Source organism: Perna viridis, chromosome 5 (genome assembly GCF_037379345.1).
Source record: "Perna viridis isolate PV_CMFRI_1.1 ecotype Kerala chromosome 5, ASM3737934v1, whole genome shotgun sequence".
NCBI classification, from domain to species: domain Eukaryota; kingdom Metazoa; phylum Mollusca; class Bivalvia; order Mytilida; family Mytilidae; genus Perna; species Perna viridis.
The window spans coordinates 24,940,221-24,956,089 of NC_142449.1; the positions used below are offsets into that span (position 1 = coordinate 24,940,221).

Here is a 15,869-nt window from a genome sequence, read left to right on the forward strand (position 1 = left end):
TTTATACAGTGCGTTATGTATTAATCAACGTGACGACTTGAAAGTAAACTTCTTGGACAACTCGTAGACACAAGTGTTTCACGTGAAAAAAAAAACGTAATGATTAATTGAAAGTTAGTCTTCTATTCAAGAAGTATATCGAACTATTTCAAACAAAATATATTCAGAGGAAATACAGCCACCTATTTCACTGAAATTCTAAAAATCCCAGCATAATGGGAACATTGCCACAGATGCTGGCGATTACATAACCCTAAACCATTTCTACCCTATTACTTTAGAACAATAGGGAGAGATGAAAAGATAATATATAATTCTCTTGTCATTCATTCAGGCAAAATGAAAAAAATAAGACAACACTAAATGATGTATCATCAAGAAATGACGGAAATTGTCGGTACACAAGACTGCTAGAAATGCAGTCTGATAAATATTTTACATTGCAGTTCGCAAAGTACTGTCTGAACCAAAGCCCACAGAAAGATGCAGACATAATATATTTTAGGTAATAAATGCATGGGCGATTTGATGGGATAGGGCATATTTTTAGGAAGGGGAAAGGAAGGTAAAAAAAATGAACATAGTATGTCTATTATAACTACAGGCCATTTTTTCTAGCTCAATATAAATAGTTTAGTTCTTTCTTGGATTTAGGATAGGAAAAAAACACGCTTGTCCCTTTGTACCCGAACTCCTGCAATAGACAACCCAATTTGCATTTCAATAGGCAGCACCAACTGCAAAACTACGAACTACAATAGGTTCAATTATGAACAAAACACATGCACAAATGAACACACTAGGTATGGTGTACTTCAATGTAAGGTATGCAAGAGCTTGTAGCCACTGTTCTGACATCCTTTAAAAAGTGTCATAGGTGTATGAGAGACATGCTTTTGGACAAGGTAATAAAGATATGTCTACTAAGCTGCCTGAAAAAAAAATATCAGGGGTATTCTCTTGATGACAAAGATTATAATAGAGGATGGACATTCACAATGTTATCAATATATCTTCTGCATACTACTGATTTTACCACATTCCCCTGGTTGCAATTTCGTGCTGCAAGATTGTATTGCATAATATTTCCGGACACAAACAAACAAACAAACAAACAAAAAATATGCATAAGCGGAAGTTTCAGCGTCCTTTAAAACGTGGTTTCCACCCGGCCCCCCATTTCCATCGTAAATGCTTGCAACAAGTTAGGACCACCGCGCTTTCCTTTTTTGCCTTGACATTGTTATATTATATTATACTTTACTTTTTGATTCTCCTTTTGACTATTATCTAGAGTTTATCAATTCGTTATTTTGTTATTACTCCAGGTATAAGAAGTTGGAACTCAGTTTCTGCATAAAATAGCACTAAGAAATTAGCTTGCCAGCCAATCTCAAGCATTGCTACAATAAGGTATAGTGTAAATAGCTTGTATACAGACACACTTCAGCTTGAAAATGCTACTATCACAAATTTAACCTTCAAAATTCTACTACCACAAAGTTAACCTTCAAAATGCTACTATTACAAATTTAACCTTCAAAATTCTACTACCACAAAGTTAACCTTCAAAATGTTACTATCACAAAATTAACCTTCAAAATGCTACAATCACAAATTTAACCTTCAAAATGCTACATTACTCAATATGAAACACAAACTTCAATTTGCAAATAGTGTAATATGAAAATGTATTAAAAGTTTCCACCTATTTAATTGTTTAAAGGCTAGCCAGATATAAAATTATAAAATGGTTCCGCTTGTTTGCAATTATGTAATTTCCTCACTGTAAGCAGCAACAAAGACGGGCAGGAGGAGAATTTCTTGGGTCACTTTTTTTCCTATTAAACACCATTAAAAATTCCTTTCATACACATGTTATTAATTCTGCATGAGAAACCTGGTAGGCTACTGCTGCTTTTGAAATTAAAATTATAATTAAACTAAACTTTTGTATAATTTAACATGGTAAAAACAGATATAAAAAGCATTTGGCTTGTGAAAATTAATATTTCATCATAGTTTTCATATGCAAGATAATAAACATATTAAGCTGTTTTTGAAGTTCCCAAGTGTAATTCAGCTAAATATTTCTTGTTCCTTGGACTATAGCCTGAGAAAAATAAATGGCCTGGCTGCACCCAATTGCAGTGGCAGATTCAGAGAAAGGGGGGGGGGTTCAGTGGACATTTGCCGTTTCCCCCCCAACTGAACATATTTCATTGCTTGAAATCTTGATTTTACACATTTTTTCCCAAAGAAAGTCCAAATATTTGAAAAAAATAAGGTTTGTGATAAAAAAAAAATCTGAAATAATTGTGCACCTGGCTCTGCTCTGCAATTACTGGGGTAGTTTACATTCCACTACAAAAAAACCCCTAAACTTGGACCTGCCATTAATTGGATCATAAATTTTATACTACCCATACACTAAAAAACTCTGTGCCTGATTTCATGTAGTATTCTAAATTACATGCATTATGTGATAGTCAAGCATTTTGGTGATTGAATTGAAAATAAATATAACATGAACAATTATTTTGTTATAGATATGGTATTACTGGTTCAAAATATAAATCTACTGGTTCCCCAATTAGTGCTTAGAATACCAACTAGTTTATCTGAACTTTTGATTACAACTGTTGATTCTCCAAAAAATGAATCTCAAAAAACTTCTTATTTCATTATGCATTAAAAAAACTGAAGATAGAAATGTCAGTCTATTACATTAATAGCATAGGCCATATCTGGATAATTCATTATAACCACTACAGCATTAAATTCACCAAATCCTAATTACAATTTTATGTCATTATTATAGCTAGAAATTCAAAATGTATGTATTTATAGTAAGACAATTTTATGTTTCATCTTCCCCTGCGGTGGATGCTTTTTGTCTCTCACAAATGAAATGCATGGTATTTTGTGCAACAGCGCTCCATCAAAGTCGTCATGGCAGGAAAATGGCTTGCTTAATTAGCTGCTGCATACTTGATCTGTTTACCCACAAAAATCCTACATTTTGATGACTAATGAACTAAGATAAAAACTTTCCCCTCATTTTGTTGTGATTTTGTAAAAAGGTTAATCATTAAAATAAAACAAAAGAATACACTAGAATATGTATATCTTTGGTAATATTGATGTTCAGCTAGACATTTTCTTTAGATCCATGCTGGTCATTATTTCTTTCCAAATATTGATTATCAGCAGTGCAATTTGAATAAAACTAATGGTTTTGGAAATGTATGAGAAAACCTTCTGACTGACCCCTATGTTCTATTTTTAGTAACAGCAGCCATGTGTTTTGATGGATAAAAAATCCCCATACCAGATCTATGGATAACACCCTAAGAAGTATTCATACTACGTTTGGTTCTAATTGGTCAAATAGTTTCAGAGGAGAAGACTTTTGAAAGAAAAAATATTAAAAAGAGCAAAACAAAAATCAAAAAGGGCAATACCTCCAATGTGGCTTAACAGATTAAAACGAAACTTTAACTACAGATAGATCTCATCATACTGAACACTTTTACCTATGTCATAATTTGGTTTAACCTAACAGTTTTGGAGATATATATGTGAAAAACTTCCGTCTGACTCCTATGTTCTATTTTTATTAACAGTAGCCATGTTTTTCGATGGATAAATAAAAATCCCAAAATCTATTTTAAAATCAAACCCTAGGGAACATTGTATCAAATTTGGTCCTAATTGGTCAAGTAATGTCAGAAGAGAAGACTGTTGAAAGAAAAAGCATTAAAAAGAGCAATAAATCTCATCATACTGAACACCTTAACCCAGGTCAGAATTTGGCAAAACCTAATGGTTTTGGAGATATATGCCAAAAACTTCTATCTGAAACCTTGTTTTCTCACTAACAGGGGCCATGTTTTTCGATGGATCAAAAATCCCCACACCATTTCTATGCAGGATACACCAAGGAACATTCATGCCATGTTTGGTTAAAATTGGTCTAGTAGTATCGGAGGAGAAGAGTTTTGAAAATTTGACGGACAATAATGACTAATGCCAAGTGTTGGCAATAGCTCAAATGACCATTGGCCAGGTGAGCTAAAAAAATGAAAGGAATAACAGACAGACAAACTGACACCCAATAACTCTGAATTGGGAGAATATAAAAAAAAAAAAAACCTTTATATGAATTTCATTGCAATGAAAGTAAGACTTTTGAGTACATGAATATAAAATTGTGGGTTGTTATTCAACCAGCTTCTTCTGAACCAAAATATAAAGATGGAGAGAAACTTAAAAATAACGAGAAAATCATATGTCTCCCATTAAATTCTATTACAACAAGATCATGAATTTGAAAAAGAAACCTGGGTAAGTAATTAATCCACAGGTAATGGGTTCATAAAAGATAAATGCATTCAATCAAAATCAGTGAAGATTTTGTTTTGCAATCTGAGATTCTGATTTTAATTCCTAAAACACATGTTTTCTAGAATTGTTGTTGTTTATGTGTCTCCCCTACAACAATAAAATTTATTACATATGTACTATAATATGGGATGTATATTTTGAATATACTAGTGAATGCCTTGAGCTAATTAGCTCTTTTGATAACATTACATGAGTTAAGTAGCTGTCTTACAAAAACGATACTAAAGGTAGAATTATTGATGAAAAACTTACAACTTTGAAGCTTTGATATAATTTGAAAAAAAATTGTTCTTTTATGAAAAATGATCTGTGAAAGAGGAATCAAGGGAACCAAGATTTGAACAGTTACCAAAAGAACATTGCAGGGATATAGACTACAGAGGGAAAAAAAGACAAAACAACAAAAAACACGAAATAACCAAAACAATACATACAGACTGGACAAAAGTGATTATTATCCTCTGACCTGTCATTGAAATATAATTTCACATTTTCTCCCTTTGAAGCTGTAAAAATTGTAATTTTTTTCTGTTTGCAGATCCCACATTTCACAGGGGGATGAGCCTACTCACTAAACAGCTGACATTTGCCATTGTAAAGAGGAGCAAAGCTTTAGGTCCTCTTTCTTGCAAAAAATCCATTTAGACCTACTGACCTCAAATCAATATGTGTCACCTTAGTTTCCTTCTTGCAAGTTTAATAAAAGATGTTTCAAAGGAAACTTAAGTTACAAGGAGTAAACCACTTTGCGGACCTAAGGTAAAATATAAATCCAAATTCTACAGCCGCTGCTCTTATGAAAGACAAGAGACAAAAACTTACCCCTGCACTACAGCCGCTGCTCTCATGAAAGAAGGGGGCAAAAACCTACCCCTGCACTACAACCGCTGCTCTAGTGAAAAACAGGGACAAAAACCTACTCCTGCACTACAGCCGTTGCTCTAGTGAAAGACAGAGACAAAAACCTACCCCTGCACTACAGCCGCTGCTCTAGTGAAAGACAGAGACAAAAACCTACCCCTGCACTACAGCTGCTGCTCTAGTGAAAGAGTAATCAAGGGAACCAAGGTTATAGCGGTAATCAAAAGAATGTAATCCAGGGACAAAGACCAGACATGGAAAACAGACACACACAACAAAGAACATTAAGTAACTTAAATCATACATACAAAGTAACAAAAGTAAATGAGCAACTCGGACTCCACTAAAAACTGGGAGCATGGACGAGGTGCACCGGTAGGGTAAGCGTCCTCTGCTTTTCTAGAAACACCCAACGAGTTGCTCATAAAAAGTCAAGTCCGGGGTAGACAAACAAGGAAAGGAAAACTATGACCCGTCAAATAAATCAGTTTTCATGGTGCTGATGGATACACCATAACGATCCACGAGTTCATGATGACTACCATAAAACTTCTGTAGTGATGACTTCAATCTTGTAGCAACACAACCCTGTTCCAGAAGCCTATTTGTTAGAGTTCTAGCGCGATATAAAAAGTCTGTGTAGTTTCCGCAAGCGCTGGCATAACGTATGAGTTGTGATATGAACACTCCATACGCAGGAGCCGAAGGGATGTTGCCACAGATGATAGGAAAGTTGACAATTCTGAATGAAAAGTCATCACGTTTGTCGTAAAGTTTGGTCAATAGTTTTCCTTTACCATCACTTTCTAAGTGTAGGTCAAGATATGAGGCTGACTTCACAGTGTCTGTAGTATCCTTTACCTCAAAATCTTTTGGGTAGATGCGATGTATCAAATCCCCGAAATTAGGATTAAGATAATATGTCCTCTATATAGCGGAAACTGAGATTGAAGGATCTAGCCAAACGATATTCTTTCTTTCTTTCTGATCAGATCAGCTATAAAGTCAGCCTCATAAGAGTAAAGAAATAGGTCAGCAAGTAAAGGAGCACAATTTGTTCCCATTGGAATGCGGACCGTTTGTTGAAAAACATGTCCACCATACTTGACAAATATGTGGTCAATTAAAAATTCCAGCATTTTGTAAACATCTTCCTCTGTATATTTGGAAGATGATTTGGAGTTATTCCTTACAAAGTATGAGGAATCTCTACCAATAACTATATATTTGTATCTAAGTGTACCATCTTTTTTTGAAAAACAATGATGTATAATGTTTTAAGTCGGGATTTTAACTGAGTATGGGGAATAGAAGTATACAGTGTTGAAAAATCATAGGTTTTAATGCTATTATATTCAGATAATAGTCTTGAACTGATTGTCTCTAAAAGATCTTTCGAATTTTTCAGGATCCACATTGAATTAATACCACTACGGGAGTAACAAGTGTTGTGGTAGGACTGCAGACCTTCTTTGACAGTTGTGAGTATAGAAGTTAAAAGTTTTGAAAGAGGTTTGGTGGTACATTTTGCAGATCCAGCTATGAAAAGTTGTTTGTATGGATTCTTGTGAAGTTTAGGAATCCAGTACATAGACGGTAAATCACAATCATTGTCCCTGGTAGAGAGACCAAAAGAGGATAGCACAGATTTATGGTTTTCCACAATCTCTTCTTTGGAGAGAGTGGTTGCAGTATAGGTCTTGTCACTGCTATTATTTTCTACATCTACCTCTGATAATAAACATTGGATATAAAACTTTTGCAGACAAAAACAATGTTGTTCTGGGCTTTGTCTGCTTGTACGACAACATATTTGTCATGTTTAGTAGACAATGTTTTTGCTACATCGGGGTCTTTGAAAACTGATGTAGCCTTGGCACTCATTGACCTACTTACAACTTTCATTCATTTCAAAATTAAAGACCTCACGGCCTTTAACCACTCTGACAGAGAATCAATGTCTTCTTATTCTCGTTTTATCCATTTTCTTGCATAGTCCTCGACGGCATCCATAAGAACTTTAAAGTTATAATTCCAATTTATGGAGCATGGTTCACGGTACTTGGGACCTTTAGAAAGAATATTACGCAGAGATTCGTTTTCGATAATGGTTAAATCTCCCGTAATGACGTGACCAGAAGGACCATATTTGAATGGAGAGGTTTTGCAAGAACAGTCAGGTGGTTTAGCCTTGGATCCTCAAACTCGAGGTTCTGCAATAGCCTTTTATAATTGAAAATTTTGGATGCAATGGGTGAAGTATAGGAATATGAAATAATTGGTATGGATTTGTCTTTGAAATATGGGGGAATTTTGTTGGTAATGTTTTTGTGATGGAGGATGTTAGCCAAATTAATTGCATCTATACCTTTGTTGACAAATGGTAGTGGAAGAAATGATCATTTTTCTTCATCTTGACTTTTCACACAAACTGGTTTAAAGAGTCTGTGGAAACCAATATCCAAAATTATGGCAACAAGTCTGTATAAAGATGACGTGGGGTCAGAAACAGGAGGTCAAGACTTGTTTTGTAAAGGGAGTGTAGTAGAGTGAGAGGTATAGAATAAAGTTTGGTTCTAATGTGATGAAGTCCAAGAGGTTTTTGTATGAAAGGAAGGAGACCATCTATGGAGACATCATGTAACTTAGGTGACGTATAGTGGCGATGGCCATGACTTCTTTCCCGTCTTGGATTTTTGTCAAATAAATTCATCACATTTATGCAATTGTTATATTGGCTTGACAGGTTTCCTATACTTTTGATGTTGTCATTGCATCCGTAAGGTATTGCAGTACCTAGTCTGCGTATCCAGTACTCCTCTCTTTCCCTACGATAGTTTTTACTTAGAACGGGACTGTTCGTAGGATGGTAATTTTTTTCTAAAATATGAACTTTCATGGAGAGGATTGAATGATCTTGTTGATTAAAGTGTTGATAAATTGTCGGGAATTTGGTGGTGTTAATTCACGAAAGATGACCGCACATTCTTTTACTTAATCATTCTTGCGTTTCTCCAACATATATTAAACCACATAAGTTACATTCTAATCCATATATTAAGTTTGTTGATTTGCAACTTAAGTCATCGTACCTTCTTGTATGGAAAGTTTTGTTTGTAAGGGAACTGGAGAAGTAAGGGTCAGTTATAAGAATGTTGCATGTTTTGCAATTTTTAATACCACATTTTGATATGGTACAATGTGGTTCTTCATCGTTGTAGTCAAGTATATCGTTTAAAGTGATGGAACATGGTTTGATAATTTTAAAATAGTCTGGAATAGATGGTCTGCAGACTAAACGTGTGATTGGGTACTTTTAGTTGAATTGGTCGGGGCACTTTCCATACCAGATGTGAGTGTGCTAAGATTCCCATCTGGGGACACCACATACTTACAAGACAACAGAGTGTCCGATCTGTTTTCAAAAGACAGAGACAAAAACCTACCCCTGCACTACAGCCGCTGTTCTAGTGAAAGACAGAGACAAAAACTTACCCCTGCACTACAGCCGCTGCTCTAATGAAAGACAGAGACAAATACTTACCCCAGCACTACAGTCAACTGATGTTTTAGATCCCAGACTAACTATCCTGCCATCACCATAATACATTAGATTCTGACCTTTTGTACCATTCTCACCACCTGAATCAAAAGTGTACTTAACTACATTGTTTATAAAAGTGTATGCTTATTTGCTGGAAATTCATTCAAGTCAGGCTAAATTGAAAAAAATGTTTGTTTTCTGTAACAAGCTAAAAATGTAGGATTCAGTCATTTTAAATTAACAGCAACTATGCAAACATTTTTTGTTTGTTTTGATTTAATTGCATAAAGTTCATTAAAATTAAAACAAAGAGCAATAAGTGTTTATTGCATGCATGTTTAAATTGTGTTTACTACACATCCACATAATATTATAAAGTTACTAATGATAACATTCCATACTTACAGTAAAAAAAAAAAATTAACATTTACTCAAACATAGAATCAGATAAAATTGTACAAAAAATAAAACTAGAGGCTCCCAGGAGCCTGAATCGCTCACATGGTTAAAGTTTGTCTTTCAAGAGCAATAAAGTTAACAAGGAGCTGTACAACAATTTTGACTCAACAAGACTATAGTAGGACTATCTTAATGATCATTTCAGCGATTGAAAGTTTCTTTCTGTCTATTATAGTTTCCAAGATATTGGCTGAAAACTGTAAAAAAAAAAGAAAGGCATTTTTCATCTTTCAAGGGCAATAACTCTCAAAAGGAGTCGCCTGACAACTCTGATCCTTGAAGACTTTTGAAGGCCTTATAATAAGGGTCAAATCAGCAATTGAAATAATTATGTTAAACCTAACGGTTTAAGAGATGTATGCAAAAAACACACAGTCTCACCCCTATTTTCTATTTTTAGTGATGGTGGCAATGTTCTTCAATGGATCAAAAATCCTCACATCAGTTCTGTGTAGGATACCTGAAGGAACATTCATACAAAGCTTGATTCCAATTGGTCCAGTGGTGTCAGAGAATAAGATTTTTGACAGAAATAACATTAAAAATAGCCAAAAAAATATTAAAAAAGGGCGATAACTCCAACAAAGCTTAACAGATTAAAATGAAAATTTAACCACAGATAGATCTCATCATGCTGAACACTTTTACTGCTGTCAGAATTTGGCTAAACCTAACAGTTTTGGAGGTATATGCAAGAAACTACTTTCTGACCCCTATGTTCTATTTTAGTAACGATGGTCATGTTTTTCAACTGATCAAAATGCCCATACAAGTTCTATGCAAAATACCCTAAGAAACATTCATACCAAGTTTGGTTCCAATTGGTCAAGTGGTGTCAGAGGAGGAAATTTTTTAATGAAATAACATTAAAAATAGCAAAAAAAAAAAAAAAAACACTGAAAAAGGGCAATAACTCCAACATGGCTCAACAGATTAAAATGAAAATTTGAACACAGATAGATCTCATCATGCTAAACACTTTTACGCCATCAGAATTCGACTAAACCTACTGGTTTTGGAGATAAATGCAAAAAACTACTGTCTGACCCCTATGGTCTATTTTTAGTAATGGCAGCAATGTTTTTCAATGGATCAAAAATCCCCACATCATTTCTATGCAGGCAGGATACCTCAAGAAACATTCATACCAAGTTTGGTTCCAATTGGTCAAGTGGTGCCAGAGGAGAAGAGTTTTGAAAAACTGTTAACGAAGGACAACAATGACGATGATGGATGCCAAGTGAGCTAAAAATGAATATATACAGTTTGCCCTTGACTGATCATGCTAAAGGAGTTGAACCATGATGAGTTAATACAAGAAATTACTGGAAATATTCACAAAAAATCTAACCTTGAAAACATGTTAGTTAATATCTACATACCAAATAAACCATATGGATGGAACACTCTCCTCTCTGTTAATATTGACAATGTCAAGGATTTCCTCCATAAGTACTCTCTGATGACCCCATCACCTCCATTGTGACGACCTTTACCCCCTGTTCCAGGATTCAGGTGGAATCTCTTTAAAACAACTGGATATCTGTAAAATAAATACATGTGGACTACAGTAAAAATTTTAATTTTTTAACAAATGAATGAGACCTTTATACTAGTATAGATAAAGTCACATGAGGATATTGATCTTTGGATCACAGACACCCCAACTGAGCATTTTAAATTTTCAAAGTGAAAAAATGTAAAAATTAGTAAACAGAAAACATTTAATATGTAACATTTGAATACCCTGTATTGAATTGTTTAAGATGGAAAGATTGGTTGAACAGTTCTTCAATAATAATCCAGAAATTTAAAGCATGACAGACAGATGGACAGACATGAGGATCACTATATTCTCAAACTGCTTGAGCAAGCACAAAAAAAGTGCATTAAAGAAACATAAAGTCATCACCTTGAACTTCAGAATAAAAAAATAAAATTGACACAACACACACAAATATACAACACACCCACACTTTTTAAGACAGAATCATACAATGGTGTACATTTTAATCATATTTTAAGGTTCTAGACAAAGTGATCCAGTTTTCAAAGGAAATCTACAATTTTGAGTTGTGATGAAAAGGAGGATATACACGCCAATACACGAAAATATGTACTTTTAATATTGAAAATACCTTTGTAGATTAGTTTGTCCCTGCCAAATCACTTTGAAAAAAAAAATGAACAGGAAAAGAAAGATCAAATAAACAGACATTACTTCTTGGTTAAAGAATGCACATGTAATACATATTGTTTAGACTGTGTTTAGAATTACAAAATGTGTCAATTGATATTTGTTTAAAACACCAGTGTCTTGTCCAAGTAATCTGATATAAACAACTCTGTGATCTAACGCTGCACTGAAAGAACTCTGGCGTCCTGCTACACCCTGAACAGTGTTCATGAAATGTAGAACGAACTAACATTTGGCAAAACATTGATGAAAACCATGAAATGTATGGTACTGACAACGTACAAGTATACAAGGCATGTGATGGATAACTGAAATGTCACTAACTACCAAAAACATGTTCGCTGTATGGAATGAACATGCAATTAGCTGCATGCATTCTAGACAATGGCAGTGAAAGGCGGACTGTTCTGAGTTTGTTGTAAATACCAATGAAGGCGGACTGTTCTGGGTGTGTAGCATACCAGTATTCCATATCAAAATAGGTAGCTGGTACCTAATGACATGGAAATCTTACTTTACTAATTATGTTTATCTATTTATTTTAGTTAAAATTTAATTTCGGTTGCCTTTGATACAAGGTATGAAGAACTATCTCAGTTCTATATGTCGACAGAGTACATGGAAGATGCCAGCTGAATTCATTTCCCTTTCAATCACTCTTTAATTATAAACTGGCAACATTGTGAAATTAAAACTGGTTTGAAAAGGATACATGTTAAAAAAAAAGGGTGAATCTGCCAATAGCAAATAAACAAGTGAAATGAAGGCTACAATTAAGTCAACATGACCCAAACTTCATATGGTAGATGCTGACTTTACAGAATAAAAGATAGATGAGCAGATGTGTACACAGACTAATATAGTTTTTAAACCATACCAGTACTCATCTTTGACAGTGTTAAAATATATAAGATGCACAGAAGTCAAGAATACTGAATTTGAATTAGTTAAGACTATTGAATGATTTTCTGATGCTGAATCAAAGGGTGAACACTGGCCGTGAACTTCAAAAAATAATTTTATTACACGAAATCTAGATTTTATCATTATACCCCATACCCCACTCCCCCCCCAAAAAAATATGAAATTTTGGTTCTGGCTAATTTCTATTCTACAAAAATTTCCCTTCATCTATGTATGCTTTAGTTTAATCAGTATGCTATTTACCTGATAGACAATTTATCATTCTAAGAACAATTAACGGGGTTACTCTGTGGGCTGTTTGAAATTAATATATACTGTCAGATTATGATGTTTAGAGAAAAATGGTGAGTTCACACTGGCTAGGGTCATTAAAGGTCATTAAGAATAATTAATAGGGGTCATTTAGTACCGAAAATTTCATATTTTTCAAATTTCAAAAGAGTTCTGTAATCTACATGTTCATACCTCCTACCACTGTCCACTTGGACAAATATGGATATCAGATTATTATTTAGGCACATGCTGTTTTATAAGATACTTTGAGCATGCATGCTTACTCAGGTCATTCAGAAAACTCACAGGAAAACTATAGAAAGTTTATTTAGTAATCAAAGATAACACTAAATTCCAAATTTCTCAGCAATAAAGGACCATAACTCCATAAATGCAATATACACCAAATTCCTCCTTGAAGTGTATATTTGCAAGTGTTGTGGTTCACAATATATCCTAGACTAGTCTGGGTGGGGGTCAGGGGGTGGGGGTATACACATATTGGTAGAAGTGGATAAAGAGAACTCTCAGTATTTCAACTTTCAAAGAAAGAAACTGTTACCTTCTCTCTAGGATTTCTGGGTCTGTTATTCTTGTGTTGGTCATGTGTGAGTGGACTCCACCTCTTCCATCCCATGTTGGTCCCTAAAAAAATAAAGGGCATTAATAGAACATAAAGTGATGCCCCGCCATGTAATGGTGAAAAAAAAAGGAAAATGGTAAAATGTTCAAAATAGCCTTACTCATTACTGCTTGTTGGATTTTGCTGAAACTTTAACTTGATCTGTGTGTTATGGTAATAAACAACTGTACAAAGTACCAAAAATGACATTAATCCAATCTGAACTAATCTGGAAACAGTCAATGAGGAACAGAAGGACAGATATGCAACTTTTTGAAGGGTATCACATAAGACCTCAACACTCTGTGTGGTGGGTAACAAAAAAGATTGATAATACGTAAAACTAGTTTTGGATGAAAAAAAAATGATGGATTGAAAAGATGTAACTGATAAGAATCCGTTAGGTCCTGTTGAATCTGACAGGGCACAACCAAATGTAAGAAAGAAATCCTGTTTGGTTCATCAAATAAATTGTGTTTACAAATCAAATTATTGTCTAAAAACCATGTATGTACAGACAAGACATACTTGTTAACCCAACCATAAGATTTTTGGAAAGTTAGTGAAATGAAGAAGGAGTCAAACATGAAATTGCACACATTGTTGTGCTAGGCATACCTCCACTTGTACAGACAGCTGATATTGTAGAGTGATGAAAATCACTTACAACATATGTCCCATCAATATGAAGCCATACTCCAAATAAGAAATTAATCCATTCATTGGGAGCTGACAGAAATTTTCTCTATCATTCCATATAATGTAAAGTGGCAAAGACCCACAAAACAGGAAGTTGATATCTGACAGTACCTAAAATGGCTTACTACATGTGCCCCATCTATATGAAACTATACACCAAATTTGAAATCAATACAGTCATTGGGAACTGAGATAATTGTGATGAAAATTGGATTTGATGGAGGGATGAACGGAATGATGATCAGACAAGAGGATTCCAATATACCACAAACTAAAAAGTAATTTCATATCAAGAACTCTACCATATTTACACTGAGAAAAAAAAATCAGCATAACAACAAAGTCTAGTAAAATAAATTTGACTAGTGATAAGATTGCAAAATGTAATTTTATAACCATACCAACGTCATACTTAGTTATTTTTTCCCATTTAATTTTTATACATGTACATGACTGATATTACATAAAAATATGCTAGCTTCCTAACAACAAGAAAAAGATAAACCTACTATCTTTAGGGGAAATATGCCTTTGTATAAAATTTTAAGAAAGTATTAAAACATATTTATCAAAAGTAATTAAATAAAGTTCTAATATTCCCGCCTTGGTTATCAAAATGGCACAAAAATACGATTTCATGTAATTTTAATGGACACACCTGTCTGCCTTATATTTCTTATCGCTCATATTTTGATTTTATTCTAATTTTCTTCCATATGTACAACAAATAGGTACTAGTACATTTTTCTGAACAGTGTGACATGAGATTGTTATCCTTGCTGAGAAAATTAAGACAGAAAATTGAATTTATAGTTTCAGCTGTATTCTGTTAAAAACTTGTAAGGGTTGACTCTGTGTTGATAACTCTAACAACTTCAATTCTTTAATCTTGTAGTTTGAAGCAGGTTTATTCAAAAGGTGCACAGATTGCAATAAAATGTGCACTAACATAGAATTTTATTGCTGGTAACCAGCTGGCTTCATCCTGATAGACATTTATACAGCAAAAAATTATTTGGTATATTATAAAAAATAGTCTACTCCATTGGAGTGGTATCATTTGTAGAAAAGTCAGTTACTGTAGTTTAAGCGATCAGTTATTACTAGTACCCAGTTAAACTTACTATCCCTGTACAATTCACTGACATAAAAATAGAGCATCAATAGAACATTGAGAAATACCTTACCATATAATAGTGAAAAAGGGGGATGGCAAAATGTTCAAAATTCAAAAACTACATTTTGGACTTTGCTGAAAATAGAACTTACCAGTATTTTATGGTATTAAATGACTTTGCAGTTTCAAAAATATTCATTGCTCAGGTTATTATCTGCAAACCATTTAGAAAAGGGCAGACAAATGGATGGGGTGGATGGACACCCACCCATTTTGTATGGCCAGGTATAAAAATCTAATAACCTTTATTCCATGAGTACTCTGTTTTTTTTATTCATCAGTATTTGTTTCATAAATGCATCATAAAGACATCCACAAAATTGATAATGAACTGTAAGTCCTTCAAATGGCTTTGAAGTTAAGTATAAAGTGAATTATACGTGTAACTAGAAGTCAAAATTGATCAATTCTTTTGGGAGGAAGATATATCTGGCTTAAAGAAACTTTTTAAATGTGTCCCTATATTGTAGCATGTTTAAACCAACAAAGTCCCATAACTCCTGTCAAATATGTCAAATCAAAATTATGGTGCAATATGATCAACTACATATGGTGACTAACAATCTTACAAAATTTGAACAAAATCTGTTCATCAGTATATGAAGAGTTGCACCCACGAAGTATTTCAATAGTGTAGCATGTACAAATTCAACAAAGTCCCATAACTCCTGTAAAACTTGCTGAATCAAAATGGTGGTGCCAAATG

The 15,869-nt window shown here is 34.0% G+C and overlaps 1 protein-coding gene across 6 annotated transcripts in view; it reads right to left on the bottom strand.

Annotated features, from left to right (window-relative positions):
- LOC148616800 (5-oxoprolinase-like) overlaps positions 1-15,869 on the bottom strand; it is a 76,248-nt gene that overhangs the window by 14,886 nt on the left and 45,493 nt on the right. For all 6 annotated transcript variants that reach the window (XR_015922300.1, XR_015922299.1, XM_088583882.1 and 3 more), the window contains 3 exons: positions 13,228-13,310; positions 10,654-10,814; positions 8,813-8,910 (listed from right to left, as the gene is read on the bottom strand). Coding sequence is in view for 4 of the 6 variants with exons in the window: in XM_088583882.1 (XP_088440008.1) it covers positions 8,813-8,910; positions 10,654-10,814; positions 13,228-13,310 (342 nt within the window). In the remaining 2 variants the exon portion in view is untranslated. The remainder of the gene's footprint in view (positions 1-8,812; positions 8,911-10,653; positions 10,815-13,227; positions 13,311-15,869) is intronic.